A 19,296-nucleotide genomic window follows, 5' to 3' on the forward strand; every position below is an offset into this window, starting at 1 on the left:
GAGCTCCAGCAGCTCCTCAGCCATCACGGCACCAACACACGGGCAGCAGGACACAGATGGCGCTTCCTGCCTGCCACAGGGCTTGTGGCTTCAGCACAACCACCAAAGGCCAAGGGGCTTCTGGCCATTTCCCCTGCACCACTGCATGCCCCGGCAGGTTGCTGAACACAAGAACCCTTTTCCCTCTCTTCCCCTATGCCCCGCACACCCTGGGCAGCAAAAGAAAGGTCTTGGGACTCTTGTGGTTTATAACATATCCTATATTATTTACATACTAGATGGAAACGAAACGAAGAAAAAAACAATCTCTATGAAAAAAAAAATAACAGATGGCCCATGTGGCCCCAGAAGATAGAGCCTCTCAGCCCTAACATATCCTATATTATTTACATAGTAAAAAGAAGAGAAAAAAGGAAAAGAACAACCCTTATGAAATAAAAAATCCTGGCTGGCCCATGTGGCACCAGAAGACAGAGCCTCTCAGGTCAGCGCTGAGCACATCTCCAGCAGCGCAGCCAGCCCAAGCCTGACAGACGAGGCCGTGTCCTCCATGCCCTGAGGATTTGGTCTTCCATCCTCTGGAGAATGGAGTAACGGGCACTCTGGATGGCCCGGAGGACATACAGCGTCTCAAGTGCCAGGTCTGACACGGCACCGCTTCTGTCCTCCGTCAGGCGTTCGAGGGCTGCAAGAGAGACGAACAGAGCCACGGTCACACCCCAGAGCTGTGGGGGCCCAGCGAGAGCCCCCTGCCAGGGCCACGCCAGCCGGCTCTTGCCTTGGCCAGGAGGGAGCAGGGACCAAGGGGGTCAGCCCGAAGCTGCTGGCCACAAATGCCCCACGTGGCCCTGAAATCTCACTGTGCTCTGCCCACGCCGCCCCTCATCGGCACAGGGAGCAGAGCCCTCCACAGCTTGGCCAGGGCTTGCAGCTGCCCCCGACAGCCACCACTGTCAGCCTGCTGCCGTGGCTCACCTCTGCACAAAACCTGGAGCTCTGCCTGCTGCCCCCTCAGCTGCTCCCCGGCCATCCCTGAGAACACAGAGCCTGTCAGGGTCCCAGCAGCACAGCTCTCTGCCAGCGGCGCTGCCAGCCCTGTGGCCACACGGCCTCCTGCCCCGGCAGGGCTCAGCTCGGGCCCTTGCCGCATCCTGACCCAGCCCAAGGGCACGGCTGCCAGAGGCCGGCAGCAGCAGCCCCGAGGACAGCCGGGGATCCAGGGCGCCGGGCCCGGGTGCCGCTGCCGGGGCAGCAGCCGGGGCTGGGGCCGAGCTGCGGCGGGACGGGGAGGGAGCCCGGGCTCGGGACTCACCGATGACCCTGATGGCCGCCGCTCGCAGGGTCTCCTGTGGGTCCTGCAGGTACTGCAGGGCCCGGCGCAGGTGCTCGGCCAAGGGGATCCTGTGGTCGGCCAGCTGGAGAGAGCGGCAGGAGGGAAGGGTTGGCGCGGGCTCTGCCCTTCGGCCGGGCGCTGCTGCCTGCGGCCAGTCGCGCCCTCCCGTGCCCGGCCAGCCCTGAGGCCCGGCCAGCAGCCGCTGGCGCCGGGCTCTGGAGGGGGCAGAGGGCCGGCTGCTGCCCGGGGAGCCGCGGTGCCGGCCCGGCCCGCAGCCCCGCTGGGCCGGGGCTCCATCGGCACCCGGCTCGGGGCCACAGGGGGCTGGAGAAGAAGCCGTGCGGCCCCCGGCTGCAGCAGTGGGCAGGGGCACAGCTGCCAGCCCCACACACTGAGCACCGGGGCCAGGGGGCTTCTCTAGTCTGAGACTGGGACTTCCAGCCGTCCTTACCACGAGCCTGGCAAACTTCCACAGCTTCTCCTTCCTGACAGCTTTTTCCAGGTCTGGCCTCTTCAGGAAGTGAGCCGCGCGAAGGAGCGTTGTCCGAGAGGCCTGGGGAGCAGCAGAGAGCCGCAAATGGCCCCACAAGGCAGGGCACAGGAGTGTCCCAGTGCCAAGGGCTGGAGGAGGCTGCAGCCTGCAAGCCTGCGTCAGGGCAGGAGGCAGCTGAGCCCCCTGCCAAGGCGCAGCAGCAGCCCAGGAGTCCTCACCTCTGCCACATGCCGATTCTCATCTTGGCAGTGGAAAAAGAGTGGGAGCAGGCTCTGGTACACTCGTTCCTTCAGGGGCTTTCTTCCTTCTTCTTCTGCTGAAGACATCACTCTTTGAAGGAGAAACATGGAGAGCAGCTGCACCTGGCTATCGGGCTGTATGAAAGGAAGGAAGGAAAAATGACCTCATCATTGGCTTCTTGTGGCCCACATTGGCGCAGGCCTGCAAATGCACAGGGCACAAAGTGTCCGGGCAGCAGGCAGTGGCCGTGGCTGGGGCACAGAGCCTTACATTGTCCAGGAGTTTCAGGAGCGGCTCAGCCAGCTGCAGGGCCCTGCGCCAGGATATTGGGGTGTCTTCATCTGTGAAAATATGGCTCAGGAGAGCAATGCTCATCCTGGCCACGTCACTGTCCAGGTCCCACAGGAGGTGCACTAGTCTTCCTGTCAGGCTCTGAATTCTTTCGGCCTGTGCAGAACACAAGTGTGTGAAAGCCCGGGCAGCTGCCGCAGGGCCCAGAGGCCAAAGGGCTGTCCCAAAGCACTCGGGCAGCTGAAGCAGGAGACAGGAGAGCTGCGAGGAGCTGCCTCAGCGCCCAAGGCAAAGGCCAGCCAAGGCCAAGGGACAGCATTGCCCAGCCTCATGCTGCCCACACGGCTTCAGCTGCTGCCCCCTTCTCACCATGGAGGGATGGTCCTTTAGCAGGAGGAGAGCCCTGAGAACCTGGTGATGCATCTCTGTGGAATTGTACCACAGGTACTTATACAAGATCTCCATTAGGCTGTCACCACAGTCACTCAAGTCCAGGCAATCTAGGAGCTGAAAGGCACAGGGCAGTGAGAGGGGAGCCGGCCAGCAGGAGCCTGGAAGTGCGTAGGGCTGCGCCCAGGTAGCAGCACAGGGCGCGGGTGCCGTCCCAGGCAGCTGTGGCTATGGCAGGGGACAGGGCTGGCAGGGAGCTGAGCGAGGTAGTGCTGGCCATCAGGCTCACCTCCACAAGGAATGCCATGGCAGAGACATCCCAGTGTGGCAACGGTTTGCTGAGCACCTCAAGCAGGTAGCTTAAGATGCCTTTACACAAGTGGGCGGATGCACGGCGCATTACCCTGGAAGGCAGAAAATGGCAGAAAGAGTCTCAGCAAGGGCGTGAAAAACCTCTCCGAGGACTGATGGACACAGTTGTCCTATTGCCCCAGCACCCTGTGAGGCGATTTGGGCCCTTGAGATGTGGCTGCTCCTGGGCACCCTCCTCTCACAGCCTTTTGCAGTCTCCTTGGCCATCCCTCGGTGACGAGGCCCTCAGGCCCATGGCCACGGGGACTGTGGGGGGCATCCTGGTCATGGGGCACAAATGTCAGAGGCAGTGGGGAGAAGGGGGTCTCACCTGGCCAGCAGACCCATGGCATAGTGGTGGGTGTCAGCACAGAGCAGCGTGTCCCAGCCACGCTTGCGTTCCATTGCCACCACCACATGCTCCAAGTGGAGACTGCAGAGCAGGGCCTTCAGGGTCTGCACTGCAAACCTGTGTGCACAGCAAAGCCCAGGTGACGCTGGGAGCGCTGGCTCTGAGGCTGGGGAAGTGGCAGGGACAAGAGGAGTGGCATGGAGCACCTGTTGGGGCTGGTGGAGAGGCCGTGTTGCTCCTGGCATTCCTTCCAGAAGGTATGGACGTCCTCTGTCATATACAAAGTACTGAAGTACGTTTGGAAGAGCAGATGCACAAAGAGGCGGGGGAAATAGACTGTGAGGATCTGTGGGCAACAGGGCCCCTGGAGGATCTTCCACATCACCAGAGTTGCCTGCAGAGGACAAAGCAGCCCGAGACAGCGCTCAGTGCCGGGGCGTCCGTGTGGCAGGGCCTGAGCATGGCAGGGAGAGGCCGGGGCAGACGCAGGGGGAGCAACGGGCCTGGTGGCCCTGAAGCTGCCCCTAGGCCAGGTTTGTGGCCAGTGCCTGAAGCAGGGAGATGCAGTGGGGGAAGGAGGTAACAGAGCTGCTGGAGAGGCATCCGGCCTTGCGGTGAGCAAAGGCCAGCTCCAGAAACTCACAGTCAGGGAAAAGACAGCCGTCTTGTCCCCATCAGAGGTGCCCAGGTTTTTCTGCGGCCAGCTCCCCACCACATTGATGAGGAGCGGTGTCACTTCCTCTGAAATCCAGGGCGAGAGCAAGATGGTCGTCCACATGGCCATAGCAGCTCTGCGGGGTCAGACACAGCACCGTGGGCTGGGCAGCAGCGGGGAGCTGAGCTGGCCGCCAGCTCTGCCTGTGCCCACTGGCCCTGAGCGGCAGCAGCAGCCAGGCAGCCCAGCCCTGTGGGGACAGGCCCCTGAGGGGCAGGCTGGCAGCACGGCAGCAGGCTCGGGGGCCGACTTTGTAGCAGGGCTGGCAAAGGGAGCAGCCAGAGGGCCCTGGAAGTCTGTGTTGCTCACAGCCCTGGGCCGGGCTGTACAGGGTGATGGGCTGGGGAGCCCTGAGGCCTCGGGCCAGCTGGGCCCCATACCTGTCACACGTTGGGGCCACCCGCAGGAGAGTGATGGCCACATCATCGGGCTCTGCCTCGGCCACTTGCATCAGGGCCCAGTCCATCCTGTGCTCAGCAGCCTCATTGGCCATGAGCCACTGGTGGATGTACCTCACCACGGCGGACACCTGGAGAAGGCACAGGGAGACTTGGAATGCTAGCAGAGGGAGTCAGCAATGTGCCCAGCTTCTTCCCCAGACAAGTGCTTCTCTTCCAGCCCACTGCCATGGCCTCAAAAGCTTCAAGTGAGCAGCAGGCGTGGCTTGGGAAAGCCAAGCAATTGCTGGAGGATCAAAGGCTGGCCACAGGCTGCTTACTTGCTCTGGATTGAAAAGAGCCGTCTCTACAAGCAGATCCAGCTGGGCAGCGCTGCTCTGTTCTACCAAGACCTCTGAGGATGCTTTGACCTCAGTGTCCATAGGTCTGGTGTCTTCCTTGCCAATTCTCGTGATGAATTGGTAAAGAAACTGTAGGAGAAGGGCAGGAAGGCAGGGAAGTTGCATGGAGTGCTCCAAGTGCAGTGCTGGGCTGAGCAGTGCCAGCAGGCCCAGCGCTGGTGGGGATGGCTGCAGGTACCTGCGCTGCTCTGCGGAAGCGGCCACGGGCGGTGTCCTGCTCTTGTGTGCCGTCCATGGCTGCATCTGGCAAAGAGCAGCCAGAGCTGAGGGGCTGCGGGAGAGGCCGGAGAGCACAGCCCAGCCCTGCGTTCCCCAGGCAGGGGCAGTCCCGGGATGCCCCAGGGGATGCAGCACGGCCACTGCTGCGGGGGCAGCCCCAGCCCCTTTTTTGTGCTGTCCATGGGTGTGTGTCCACAGGACAGTGTGGGATGGGATGAGATGGGATGCAATGGGATGGGATGGGGCCAAGATGGCCGCAGGCACCAGCCCTGTGGCCCAGCTCTGCCACTCACCCTCCTCCAGCGGCTGCAACTGCTGCACCTCTTCGGTCTCTGGTGCTGGGGCAGCTCCAGGGCCTTCTTCCTCTTCCTCCTCTTCCTCCTCCACCCAGGCCAGCTTGGGCACTCTTGGGGGTCGCTGCTCCAAATCTTCTTCCAGGCTCTCCCATCCTTTCCATAGGAACAGCACCAGGGGATGGCATGGCATGGAATGGGATGGGGCCAAGCTGGCAACAGGCACTAGCCCTAAGGCCGAGCTCTGCAACTCACCCTCCTGTGGTGCCTGGAACTCCTGCACCTCTTCAGTCTCCTGTGCCAGGACAGCTCCAGAGCCTTCTTCTTCCTCCTCCTCAAGCCAGGCCAACTTGGGCACTCTTGGGGGTCGCTGCTCCATGGCAGTGACTGGATTTCTGGCTGCTTGCAGGAGAGATGGCTCAGAAAAGCTCAGAGTCAGCAAGTCCTGCAGTCGTGCCTGGAAGGCACCTGCAAGACTCAAGTCCTGGCAAGATTGCAAGACAGCGAGTCCTGCACTTGGGTCTTGAGGGCTCCTGCCACAAGGACAGGAGGCTCCTCGACAGGGATTGTGGTCTGGTCTCAAGGGCAGAGACTGCAGGGATGGGCGACACGTCGGAAAAGCTCCGGGTCACCAAGTCCCACGGTCTGCCCTCAAGAGAACCTTAAGAAGGAAGGGTCAGCAAGGCCACAGGTCAGCAAGACCTGTGGTCTGGCCTCGAGGTCACCTGCAGTAATAGTTCTTCAGAAAAGCTCCAGGTCCGACACAAAGGAGTGCGCTGTGCGGGGGCTCCTCACAGCACCGCTCTGGCGCGTCCTGACCCGTCGCGTGCACCGAGCACTGTGGCGTGGCCCTGTCACCGCCAGCTCCTATGTCAGCACGTGTCACAAAGGGCCCTTTGACATCTGCTCCTGTTGCCACCATCCCACGGTGACCGTGCTGCAGCGTGTCACAAAGGGCCCTTGCACACCCTGCCCTCCGCCCTGGGGCCGCCCCCATCCCCCCCCAAGTGGCCCAGCTTGGAAGGAATCCCTTGCCCAAAGTGTCTAAGACAGCCTGACGGGATCTTTAGGAACAGCTTGTTAGAAATGAAATGGAGTCAAATTTATCAATAAGAATTTTATTGAAAACTTTGTAAAATTTACTCATGGAAATGTCACGGTGTTGAGAGACAGGTGTCTGCTAGGGAGGGCAGGAGCCTCCCTTGGAATGAAAAATGTAGACCCCCTCCCTCCGAATTATGATAATCTTGAAATCAAGGGGCTTTCAGGCAGAGATCTGGGGATAGGAATAACAGCTCTTTACTAGTATTTATAACCAGGCAAACAAACAACAATAACTACAGCGTTAGCAAGAAAACAGAGCCAGGGACCCTGTGACAGCTTTCTGGGCTGAGACGGGAAAGGATGGAGGAGAGGCTTTGTTTCACAAACCCCCTCGGGTTGGCAGTCAGTGCTGGTGCTCCTGCAGGGCTCTGAGGAACACTCAGCTGGAACAGCAGGGATGAGCTGAGATCCCGGGCCAGTGGCTGAGGTGGATCAGCAGCTCCGTGGCGGTGGCTGGCACTGCCACACGTCCCGGCAGGACAGGGGGTGCGAGGCCACCAATGAAGAGGGAAGAAGGAGAAGAAGCAGCAGCTCCATCTGGGTGATGGCGAAATTCCCTTCTCCCCACCACAACAGCTCTGCACCCAAAGTGTTCTTCTCCGAAGCTGAAGAAGCCACCAAACTGTCCCCACCCTCCCCTTTTCCTGCCTCCTTCCCCCCCTGGGCCCAGCCAAACTCTTTGTTTTTCCTCAAGCACCCACCAGGTACCCGCAGTTAAGTTTTCCCTGCAAGTCATGAGTAAAAATTCCACAGGCAAGCCAGAACTAAATAGAAAATAAAGGACACCTAACCCCAAACACCTGTAAGTTGAATCTTGAGAGTCAGACAGGATCTTTGTTTGCCAGAAACACCTCTGAATTTAATCAAGGCATTAGTCATCAAAATTATTTTGAAAATTTAAAGATCAAAATAGCCAAAATACTCAATGTAACTAATTGCTGGGTATGTTCTCAGCTCAGATTGGGAGGAATGGGGTTCCCTCGGAGGGCTCACCCTGTGGGGTGGCCAAAACTCTGTCAATGGGCTCTGACTCGTAATGGATCCAGTGCAGGGACACTGACAGAAAACTGCTGTGGAACACAGGAATGCAATTATCAGTTTTACAGGATTGTCTGAGATTTCCCTTCCGGAGAAACCAAGCCCTGTTCTAGTTGGAGGCCACAATGTGAAAGGATTTCTGTGCTTTACCATCACAAGCTTACTCATTCTTTTTCCTCACCCTCATTCACGTTAGGAACAATAATTCTGTTGTCCATGGAGCTGGCACCTTTTGAATTCCAGAATAATGTCCCCAAGGTCCTTTGCTGTTCAGCTTTACTGCGCTGTCTGTGGCTAACAAGGCTTGCTGGGGTCCTTTTCCCTTCGGCTGGAGAGGTGCCGGGTCCCAGTCCCTGAGGGACAGCCAGGCTCCTGGCTGGAATTGGTGTGGAAGTCCCTCAGGGTCACATCAGCCTTCACATGGAGCCCCGTGGATCTGAGCATTTTCCAAAGGGGCCGTTGGGGCAAACAGGGAGATTTGGTCTGGCAGGGTCTGTAAAACAATATCCCATCCCATCGACTTGTTCTGGCAGAGAACACTTGGCTGCAGGGACATATTCCCATTGTTCCTGCCCAGGTCTCAGGATTCAAACAGTGTTGTCTTTGCCCAGAGCTGTTCCTTCGGCTGGCTCGGGAGGGCCATTTGGCCTCTGGACCCACACTCTGGCTCCTTTATTAGGACTGCTGGATCCATACCTTTTATCTCCTCAAATGGAGGTGATTTGAGGTGGATGTCCTTTTTTTACAATTGTTTTTAAAACTGCAATATTGATAACTGTATTACCCTGCATTGTGGTGGAAAACCAACTCTTGTTCACTATTGTTTAACAGACTTACTTCAATTTCTCCTTGATAATCTGCATCAATTCCTCCTCCCGTGACATGAACCCTTTGCAACACCAAGCTCCAGTGAGAAGTTATCAAACCAAAGTGTCCTGGAGGAATCTGAATTCTTATTCCTGTATTGTAAACTCTCATTTGCTTCTGATTTCTCCTAATGAATTCCAGTGCATGAAGGTCCAGCCCTGCAGCCTCTGGGCTGGCCCTGGCAGGGGCCATCACAGCCAGAACAATTTCCCAGGCAGTCCAAGTCTCACTGTCCATGGCTGTGTTTGCAAATTGGGTGCAGCCGTGCACACCCAGGGGTTTCCATTTCCCAGTGGGCCCATTGTTAAGGGCATGGAGCCCATCTGGGAGATGGGTTCTCCACCGGGACAGGTTCCCATCTCCTCATTTTATCAACTGCTCTTTTAACAGCCTCTTCAGCCATGGAACCAATCCTGCCATTTTTGGATAGTGTGGTACATGACAAAACCAGCAGTTCTAATCACTGTATTTTTCCCAGGAACAGACAAAGCATTCCACATCACAGCATCAGCAAACCATATAAAAACAGCCAACTTCACCCCTTCCTCCTTTATTCTGTGTATACAATTCACAAAGTTTACCATTGACATTTGGGCCTTTGCTAGTCCTTTTTTGTAGGGTATTTAGTGTTACAGTGAGCAACCAAAGCTCACAAATTAGTATTGTCAACATTATTTCACATTATCAATTTTTAATTTTGGATATAAATATATATATTATTGATTATTATTATTATTATAATTATTACTATTATTATCATTATTATAATTATTACGATTATTATCATTATTATTATCATTATCATCATCATCATCGTTGTTGTTGTTTCACTTGCACAAACAAACCTGAACTCAAGACTAAAACCTGCTGTACCTTCACATGGGAGCATTCCAAAAACAATTGTTCCTTCTCTTGGTGCTGTTTCCAATGTGCTGTTAACAAAATCCATCCTCATCTTCCCAAATCCACCAGTTCTTTTCCTTTTTCCACATGCAATTTTTGGCTGCATTCTAAGACTGATTTACTAAAATATGGATATGATCTAGTATCACTATCCAATTGAGACAGACAAAGACTCTTGAACTGGTTTAGGGTTAAAAAGTGTATGATTATTAGCAGCGCTGGGCCGATGTGTCAGATCACCCCTTAATACACACGGCCCCGAATACAGGTGAATACAGGCTTTTTATTTCCAGAAATATGGAACACAAATGCATATTCATAACCCCGTTGCCACCCACACTCTGCTTCCTATGCTAATTAGGAAAAAAGCAATTAAGCATGCGTAGTTTGTTCCTTGAAATGGGTTGGTGGTCCTTTTATGAGGAGGGGTGAGAGAAGGGAGGGAAGGGATATGGCTCTTCCTCCTTCTGACCTTTCTACCTTTTCAATGCAAAGTGACAAATGGACCCTTGGCTGGGCTCCTAGTTTCATGTCTTCCAGGAGTTTCTGATTTGCAATTCTCTTCTGTTCTTCAAGTTCCTTACCAGATTCATTGCTTCTCATTATAAGCCCAGCTGAACAAGCATAGAGTTGACAGACAATTAGTTATTAGCCAATGATTAACCTCTAATTTTAGCAAAGTTTCTCTAGCTCCCTTTAATTTTAGCAAGGCCCATCTATTTATTTTATTTAGATTTAGCAAGGCTTCTTTCTAATGAAGGCCTCAGCTTCTCTAAAATCTTAAATTCTTCAAAGTTTATGTCTCAGAGTTTTGACTGCTTTACGGATCCAATGGAACCTCCATAGCCCCTGGCACCCCCAGAGTTCTGTCTGAGATGAAAAGATGAATGGGGAAATAAAGAAATACCTTCTGAAGCTGGTGATAGAAACTAAGATGCCGGCTCTTGCCACTGGCTTGGGCAAGAAGAAGGGCCAGACCCAGTGGGGATACTCAATTATCTCCCTTTGAACTGATGATTAGAATTCCTTATCCTGGTAATCCTCAGCCTTGAGAATTACCTGGGGGTAGGGATAAAGGATATCTATTGGAAACAATATGTAGCCTGGATAGTGTCTCTTGTAAAAGCTCTTTGACAAGAAGCTCAGCTAGCACAGAGCCTGCCTTTAGACTTTGCTGTTCACAACATCCAGCCAGGAGATTGAGTCCTAGTGAAGGAGTAGAGAGAAGCAGCAGCAGCAGCAGCAGCAAAGTAGTGTAGACCTGTGTAAGTGTTGCTGAGCACAGAAACAGCCGTCAGGAGAGCTGAACACGGGTAGAGCCATCCCTCTCGAGTCAAGGTCTCTAAGGCCCCAGAAATTCAGACATCTCAGCTAGAGGAGAAGCTCGGCAGGCTGCCACTGATGCTCCACAAGAGGGGACTGGAGCAGTAGCCAGGACATCAACATCAGGGGAAGCCCCGTGTGCCTCCCACAGCTTGGCTGCTGAAATAGTTTGTGTGGGCATCCCTTCTCTCAAATCTCCAGTCATTAGAGGCCAATCCTCACTGTCACTGTTTTCTTTATGTTAAAGCTCTTTCTGTGCCTTCACTCGCCTTTACAGGTCGTGTAAAGAGAACACAAAAGTAAAAGTTAAGTTAGGAAATTAAATTACACCATTAAAATGTTTGCCTTAAGAATCTTACCTTGATATTGTCAGCCAGTTGAAGTTGAAGCCAAAAGTAGAAAAGTAATTTTTAACCATAGGAGAAGAAGTAGCAAATCCTTTTACCTGAAAAATTGTGAAGTCTGTGGAAGGCCAGGAAGATCTGAAGACTGGCCGTGGGTGGCCAGCCCAGTCAAACCTAAACAACGAGTTAAGTCCATAATAAACAGGATTTTGAGATGAAGAACGAAGTCTATGGTGGCTTCATTCTTCTGAAAAAAAGCATTTATTGTCTAAATAGAACAAGAAGCACATACGTGGGAAAAAGCATTTCTGACCAGACTTTAGGTTCAGAGTGTTAGACCCCCAGTTTCCCTCTTAATAATTGTTTCAGATATCAAGGCAAATAGAATCAAATGTATGTTAAGGTCACTACCAGCAGCTAAGCAAGGTGTTCCTTCCATAATTACCAAAAAGATTTTGAAGGCTATAAAGCAGAGGGGAAAGAGAAGGTTTTTTGGAGCCCTTATTTTTAAGCTGCCCCCAAAACAATTCCACAAGCAGGACACGTGTTGTCCGTGATGATCAGTAGAAGTAGCAACACTGAAACAAAACTCAAATCCTTTGTAATAGGTTCTGGTCCAGATCCAACAAAACAGATTTAAATGGAACTGCAGGTAGAAGCCTCGTGTGAGAGCTTAGAAATGCAAACACTGTCAGCAGAAGAAGGGAGAGTGTGGCAAATTAAATGATAGCTAAAAGGTGGTGAAACAAATTACAAAAGCAATGGGAAAGTTAACTCATGTATCAGTCCAAACATGGAAAGAATGAGAATAAGATGTGTTTTCGTGGTTATCTAGTAAACTGTGGGTTTAACAAATGGTTTTCTTGTGCTGTAGCAACTCTAATCTTTTTAGCATGCATGATCCCTTGCTTAGTACAATTTCTTCAACATTTGATAAAGAGGATGCAGGTAGTAGCCATAGCTACTAATCCAGGAATAGCTACAAAAGGACAGAAATTGATGTGACTGCAAATAATTGCAAAACAAAAAAAAAAATCGAGGAATAGGAAATAAAGTCAATGATAACTAAAGTTTGTACAGACAATTAGTAAGAAATTTTTTTAAAAAAGAGAGGTTGAGAGGAATGAGAGATTTGTCTTTAGAAACAAGCTGTGGGTCTGCTGGTAAATAAAACTAGCACTGAGAGATAAAAGAAACAATGGGAAGGATTCCTCTGATTGATGAATGGAAAAAAGATATTTGCCTTTACAAACAAACTGTAAGTTTGCTGATAAATGAAATTTGATATTGAAAGATGAAAGAAACAATGGGGAAAAACCATAAATTCCATAAGAATTAAAAATGAAGAAGGAGGGTTATACATTAGAGGGGAATCTTAGGTATCAGGCAGTCCGGGGAGTCTGGACCTCTCAAGTACCTCAGCCAATGGGGAAAGAGACAGGGACGTGGCTGGGAAATTCGGATGAAAAGGAGGCTGTGTCCTCCAAAAATTTGAGAGACCCCAGGAGAATGGCCCATGGCCTCTCCCTTTATTCAAATCAAGTAAAAGGACTCCTCTGTCTCCTTTTTAGACATAAACCTCTGGTGTTTGTAGATGAATTTTCCTGACAAGGCCAACAACAGACTGGAATGGAAAAATCAGCATCAGAAACCTGTGAGATGGAAAACTTTTGGCTGTTTGAGATAAAAAATATGGACTAAAAATCTCTATGGCAAAGAACAACCTTTCTCACAAGGATTACTGTAGAAAAAGTGATGCAGGTGTTGGAATGACAGCGAGTGCCCTCAGCAAAGACAATTCCCTGTCCTGTGGGCTCCAGAAACCACACGTGAACGTGGCACTCATCCTGATTAATCCCAAAGCACTTCTCTGCAAGAAGCACTAGAGAAGTGCATGGGGCAAGAGTTCTGCAAGTGCCAGGTTCTCGTGCAGCAGAAAAGTTGTAAAATCTGAAAGATTCTAGCAACCACAAAAAATCCATCATTTATGGCTTGTAAATATTCCAGTGAATCTCAGTTACTTCTGGGTAAAATCAAACACCAAGTAGGTTTCATAACAAAATCCCAGTTTGTCTGTTCCTGTTTGTGGCAGAGGATGAGGTTACAAGCTGGCCAGCTGAAGAAGCCAAGGAAAATCTCCACTTCCCTGTCATATTTTCCTACTGACACAGGAATGAAGAACAAGAATTTGGCTCAATGGAGGGGTAAAACCAGAGGATGGGTGAGGTTTTGCATCCTAAGACTTCCTTTGCTAGAGTACAAAGAGTTTAGCTGTGCGTGGATCTCCTTGCTAAACCTCTTTGTTTCCAAACTCCATTCCTCCATGGCAGAACTGAACAAGCTCCGTATGTCAGAGCTTCAAGTTCCAAGCTGTGTGCTGAGTTAATTGTAATGGATCCATTAGCAGTGCGTGGGGTTGCTGCCATGAGGAGCTCAGGTGGCTTCTTGAGATGAGAATCAATGTGCCGTTTGTCCCAGCTCCATGTGTCCTGGGACAGCCCTGGCTCCACGGGAGCACACGGAGTGTTCTCGTGCCATTTCTAAATGAAAATTGAACCTCCTCAAGAAGCCAGGCCAAAGTCACCAGACAGCAGTCACAAAAAGGAATTTAGGCAGTTTGCTGGGTGTTGATCTAACAGCTACCACCTTCCCAAAGTCCAGGCTCCACTAAACAAGGCTCTTTCCTCTGTCAGCAGCCTTGCACTTGAATGTGTTTGATACACGCACAGAAGAAGAAAAAGCCACTTGCACTGTGGAAACTTGAGCTGCAGCTGTGCAGTAAGTTGTGCTCAGTAGCTGACCAGCTGATTTAATTCTGAGTGGGTATTAGACAGAAGATACTACAATAAAATTTCACAGGACAGCTATCAAGTATCTAAAAGATGCAGTATTCTGTTATTTTCTACCTCCAGTATTGCCAGCACACAGCTTAAGGAAGAAAGGTATTTACCAACCAGCACAAAAGAGAAAAATAAAAATGAAAAAAGGATTTTTAAGGATATCACAGCAATGGCCATCAGGCATTTTCCAGCTTTGCAGGCTATCAGTTCAAAGTCAATCTAAACAAGCCAGCATATGTCTAGCAAGAAAGAAATCACAGTTCTTGTGTGTTCCTAAACCCAAGCTTTGCTATATCAAACATGGATGGTATCATTTTCCAGCTCTCAATAGAAATGTCATAATTTATAAAGTAACAAAACCTCATGCATAGAAATAGATTAGTAAGGTAGGTAGATAGATAGATAGATAGATAGATAGATAGATAGATAGATAGATAGATAGATAGATAGATAAAGAAAAATAGTTTGACTTGGCAGATAGAGATATTTGAATGCACTTGCCTGTATAACTTTGTATAGAAAGGGATGAGGAAGTGAGAGGGTATTCTTTTCCACACATGGAAAACCCTCTTTTTTCCAGTAGAATCAGCTTCCTCCCTCAATGACCACCAGGCTCCCTGAAGACCCCACCAAGAAGGCCCTGTGATCCCCATGGCCTGTGCATGCAGCACTTCAAGAAAGCAATGCCTGCCTCTTAATACTACAGGGGTGTTCAAGAGATTTATTCCCAGCCATGGTGACAAGGTGAACAAACTGAAGCCAGTTACTGTAAAAGGCCTGCACAAGCACCACCACAAAGCACAGTCAAAAGTAGCAGGTCCCACACGGTGTCCCACAATCATGGCCCAAGCGGCCGCAGATCCTCCTTCAACCCCGGCTGCATTGCAGTCCCACTGAGCACCAAGAAGAAAAGGGCCTTTGTGAGATCAAGCAAACTTAACCCTCTGCCAGGACACAAATTCAGAGGGCAAAAAATTGAAAAACCCCACAGCATCAGCCACACTTCCCGATGAGAAGGGTTGGAACTCTCTGCCCCTCCACACTTCCCCAGCAGGTTTACAAAGGGAACTGGGATCTAAGCTGTGCCCTCCAAACCAACATAGCCAGCCTCCCTTCAGGGTGAGAAGCCATGGCCTCAGTTCCAGCCCCGGGTGCCTCCTGTGCCCCAGAGAATGGCTGTGGCTGTAAATGTGTGTTTGGCTGCAGCACAGGGCCAGGGTGAAGCTCGGCAGCCTCATCAGAGCCCACGGCCACGGCCCTTCCCTGCCGGGGCCCTCACCTGGCCCGGCCCGGCCCGGCCCGAGCAGCCCGGACTGGCCTCAAGGGATGGGCTCTGCCTGCCCGCTGTGCCCACAGGCCGGGCCCAAGGGCTCGCAAGAGGCTTCCTCCCAGCTCTGCAAAACCTCAGCCAAGAGTGTCCCCTTTGCTGTGCTGAAAAGAGGAAAAAACCCTCTCAATTTAACCCCGCTGCACACCTCATGGGGGATCCCTGCACACCTTAGCAGAGAGCCCAAATTAGCCCTGGGTGCCTCATGAGGTGCAGGCCCAGGTGATGCCACTGAAGGAAATGTGCCCTCACAGCCCAGGGACGCACAGCATGGGCTCCCCAGCCCCTCGTGGCCCCACCACTGGTCATGGCAGCCCCTGCCTGGCTCCTGCCTGCCCACACCGTGGACACCCCCGGCTACTCCAGGACATGGAGCTCAGCAGGGGCTGATGCCATGAGGGCTTTGCTGGTGGTACCAGCCAGACACCGAGGTGAAAGCTCCATCTCTTTATTGGAACAAAAACCATGGGCCAAGCCCTGCTCTGGTGGACAGGGGCTGCCCAATTTCAGTCCTGGCCAGGGACCAGGGCCAGGGGGCTCAGGGGCAGAGGCTCTCACTTTGCAGGTGTGGGTCTTGGGACGCCCTCAAGACAGGGATGGAGCCGCAGCAGAGCAGAGGGAGACAGAGGTGAAGAGCGGGGATGACAGGTCAGCTTCTCGGTGATTAAAGTCTTTGGCTGCTGTTCTGAAGGTGCAGAGGTGCTCCTGTGGAGAGAGGAGGTGCCTGAGGCCCCCAGCTGCCGCTGGCACGCAGGGACCCTCCTGCACAGCAGGGCCCAGAGCGGCCAAGGCTCCCCAGCATGGCTGGAGCTGCTGGCACAGCTTGGCCCAGCTGGACAGCTGCCCCTCAAGGCCCCGGCGAGCAGGGGATGGCTCTGGGCAGGGTCCCTGGCCAGGAGCGGGCCCCAGAGCGCCTCTGCCCGCTGCTCCTGGGGCTGCTCTTGGCCAGGCAGCCTCAGTGGCAGCCAGCACTGGCTGCAGCCCCAGCGGGCTCCCCAGGACAGGGCCCAGCATTTAAGAGGCCAATGAAAGCCCTGGGCAGCAGCAGAACTCTTGGCAGAGTTATTTGGGCAACTAAGGACTAGCCACAAGTGCACAGCAGCGTCACTGGGAGTGCTTCCCAACTGCTTGAGGCCGAGATCAGCAAAACACTCACTGTTTTCTCTTCCAGCAATACCAGATTCCAGCATAGTACATCATCAGGAAAATTGCTCCACCAGCCACAATGGCCATTAACTTAGTCAAGCCATGTGTTCCCTGGTAGAAAACTCTTCTCATGCTCTCCCAGATCTTCTGAGCATGTCTTGTGGTGCCGGCTGCATCTGTGGGAGCAATGGGCAGCGTGAGCCTGTGCTGTGCTCCACTGCTGAGCTGGCAGCACGCTGGATACGGCCAGGACGTTCTCTGTTTCCCCCAGAGCTGGGGCCTGCAGGCACCTTGCCACCCCTTGGCACAAGACTGCTCAAGCCCTTGAGCTCGCATGGCACAATTTCTCTGTGCTATGCTGGTCTTGTCCAGGCAATACTTTGCAAAAACATGGATAAGGATCAGGAAAATGCCCAGGCTTTTGAAGCTGCTCCATGGCCCTCCATCCTCCAAACAGCCCCTACACCTGATCTACCCTGAGACCGGGAAATTGCAGGGGATCTCAGGGTGTGCATCGCCTGTGCTGCTGTTTGGGCTCCCTGTCAGCTGATGCTAAATGCCTTCCTGCAGAGGCTGGGGAGAAGCTGCAGCCAGGCCAGGCTGGGAAAAAGCCTTGCAGGCCAGGAAAGCAGCAGTGGAGCAGTGAGGCTGCCATGGATCCCTTCCCGCTGTGCTGGGCATGGCGTGTCCAGATGTGCAGAGAAAGCCCCCGGCTGCTGAGTCTCAGGAGAAGGCTGAGGGACATGGACCCACCACGGCATCTCTCCAGATCACTCAGGATTATGTCCAGATGTTTGAATTCCTCCATTGGTCTCCCAGAAGGAAAGGCTTTGACCTACCCTCATCATCTTCCTCATTATCAGGCTCAGTAACTGATATGGACTGGGAATCCAGATCATCTTCATCATCAAGTTCATCTGCAAAGAAAGGCAGGGCAGAACAGCTCCCGTGACACTGCTGAAAATTCTCCTTCAGGCTGGAGTGGCAGTGAGTGCACCTGGGTGACTGGTGCCCTCCAAGGCACTCCCTCATCTCTGCCTTGCACTCCGGAGCAGGAGCAGGGGGACCACGTGCCTGCAGTGGGCCCACACTGGGATGGAAAGAGCCCCTTGCATGGCAGTCAGGAGAGGAAGGACTCCCTGGAGCTGCCAGCAGCTCTGAACTGAGCCCCAGGCAGGGCCAGGGCTTGGCAGCAGCAGTGGGAGCAGCTCAGGCTCCCTGGGGCTGGCAAAGGAGCCACACAAGGCACAGCCCTGGGGCACAGCCCTGGACCTGGCCCCTTCCCTCTCTGCTCCTCTCCGTGGCTGCACAGAGCACATGGAAGGAGACACTGGCATTGCACACGGGAAGAAAATTGACAGCTAAATGCTCCTTCCTCCCACTGACAGCAATGCTGTGGGATCACTCAGGGCTCCAGAAGGGAGCAGGGCGACATTTCCAGAATCCATCAACCTTCAGACTCTTAAGGGAAATGGAACGTGAGAGTGCTCTTGCCACATTGACACTGATTATTCTGTGTGGAAAGGGACATAGAGAACTTGCCTCCAGCGTCTGGCAAGGTCTTCAAACCACCATTAACCAGCACTTTCAGATAATCCATGTCATGGTCCCAATCTAGAAGGCAGCACACATCAGAACCATTCCATGGTGTGCTGAGATCCCCTTCTGCCTTAGGGAACTGGGCACTGCAAGGGGTTTGGGTAAGGCTGTGGGAGCCAGATGTCAATGGACATGGCCAAAGCTGCAGAGGGGCCTGGGGAGCTCTGGGCTGGCTCTGGTTACTCTCAATACCCTTTCCATGCTCTGTGCAACATCCCTGAAGGGCAGGCACAGCCAAGCAGCAGAGATGGCAGCTCAAGCCTCAGCAGGGCTCAGGCCCAGAGGCACAGCAATTACCTCCTGTGACTGTGCCTGGCAAGGCCTCCCTTCCTGCAGCAGAGGCTGCCCATGGGCCACTGCTTCCTCCGGGAAACGCCGCCTTCAGCAGAGCTTTTTGATCGTTCTCAGGAGAAAGGAAAAGGCACAGGTGGATCAGATGGAACTGAGAGTAAAAGGTCTTAAAATCTTAGAAAATCTGGGGACTTAGAAAGTTGGGTTTGGAAAGACGTGGGACAAGTAGGCCTGGGAAATGTTAGGCCTTGTGCTTGCTAAAGATCATGTGAAACTGCACCTGTGGAATCAATATATGATAAATGATAGAATTGTTAGATGTGATTAGATATAATTATTGTTTAAAGAACATGAGGAACAATGCTAGGAAGCTGGGGGGGATCACGAGAAATCCATGCTTGGGTAAAAACAATGCATACAATAGAACAATGTAAGTTTAATTGTTAATATCTAAGTTGTATAACGATAGAGTATAAAACATGTTCAGCTCAAAAGCAAGATGGGTCAGATTTGGGTCTGTGTACCCCTGACACCCAGAGCTCTTCAATGAAGCACCTTCATATAATCATTGTGTGATGATGTGTGTACCTGAGCACTAATTTCATCAGATTTTACTGGAATTTTGTGGATTTCTCTTGAATTTTGTGGACATTTGTGGACATTGTGTGGGTTATTTCCAGAATTTGGTAGAGTTTTGAGAAGATTTAGGGAATTTTGTGGGATTTTTTTCTGGAATTTTGAGGGGCTTTTCAAAAATTTTTTGGGGTATTGAGGAGATTTATGGAATTTTGTGGGATTTTTCTGGAATTTTGAGGGGCTTTTCAGGAGTTTTGTGGGATATTGAAGAGATTTTTTGGGATGTTTCTGGAAATTTGTGGGATTTTTGTAAGATTTTGAGGAGACTGGAAGAATTTTGAAGGATTTTTCTTAGATTTTGAGGGAATTGGTGGAGATTTTGTGGCATGTTTCTGGAATTTGGCAGGGTTTTGAGAAGATTTAGGGAATTTTGTGGGATTTTTCATGAATTTTGTGGACATT

At 52.1% G+C, this 19,296-nt stretch overlaps 1 protein-coding gene and 1 long non-coding RNA gene across 2 annotated transcripts; both read right to left on the bottom strand.

Annotated features, from left to right (window-relative positions):
- Positions 1 to 242: 242 nt before the first annotated feature.
- Positions 243 to 6,350, bottom strand: LOC147645659 (maestro heat-like repeat-containing protein family member 7). The gene is made up of 16 exons (XM_086874375.1): positions 5,732 to 6,350; positions 5,477 to 5,632; positions 5,143 to 5,207; positions 4,884 to 5,033; positions 4,546 to 4,694; positions 4,094 to 4,241; positions 3,657 to 3,844; positions 3,430 to 3,567; positions 3,037 to 3,151; positions 2,727 to 2,864; positions 2,337 to 2,513; positions 2,045 to 2,200; positions 1,785 to 1,886; positions 1,313 to 1,415; positions 976 to 1,032; positions 243 to 685 (listed from the first exon to the last, which is right to left on the bottom strand). Exons 1-16 carry the CDS (start codon positions 5,853 to 5,855, stop codon positions 486 to 488), a joined length of 2,166 nt encoding a protein of 721 aa, XP_086730501.1. The 5' UTR covers positions 5,856 to 6,350; the 3' UTR covers positions 243 to 485.
- A 9,988-nt stretch (positions 6,351 to 16,338) lies between these two features.
- On the bottom strand, positions 16,339 to 18,387 carry LOC147645660 (uncharacterized). The gene is made up of 3 exons (XR_015282228.1): positions 18,265 to 18,387; positions 17,208 to 17,285; positions 16,339 to 16,544 (listed from the first exon to the last, which is right to left on the bottom strand). It is a non-coding gene; the product is annotated as an uncharacterized LOC147645660 (long non-coding RNA).
- Positions 18,388 to 19,296: the final 909 nt, after the last annotated feature.

Source organism: Cyanistes caeruleus, unplaced genomic scaffold (genome assembly GCF_971803275.1).
Source record: "Cyanistes caeruleus unplaced genomic scaffold, bCyaCae1.hap1.1 HAP1_SCAFFOLD_200, whole genome shotgun sequence".
Classification (NCBI taxonomy): domain Eukaryota; kingdom Metazoa; phylum Chordata; class Aves; order Passeriformes; family Paridae; genus Cyanistes; species Cyanistes caeruleus.

Coding starts and splice junctions, on each gene's coding strand:
- LOC147645659 (XM_086874375.1), bottom strand. CDS start 5,855: ATGGAGCAGCGACCCCCAAGAGTGCCCAAGTTGGCCTGGCTTGAGGAG. Junction 5,633..5,731: donor GTTCCAGGCACCACAGGAGG/GTGAGTTGCAGA, acceptor TCCTATGGAAAG/GATGGGAGAGCCTGGAAGAA. Junction 1,887..2,044: donor AGAATCGGCATGTGGCAGAG/GTGAGGACTCCT, acceptor GCTGCTCCCCAG/GCCTCTCGGACAACGCTCCT.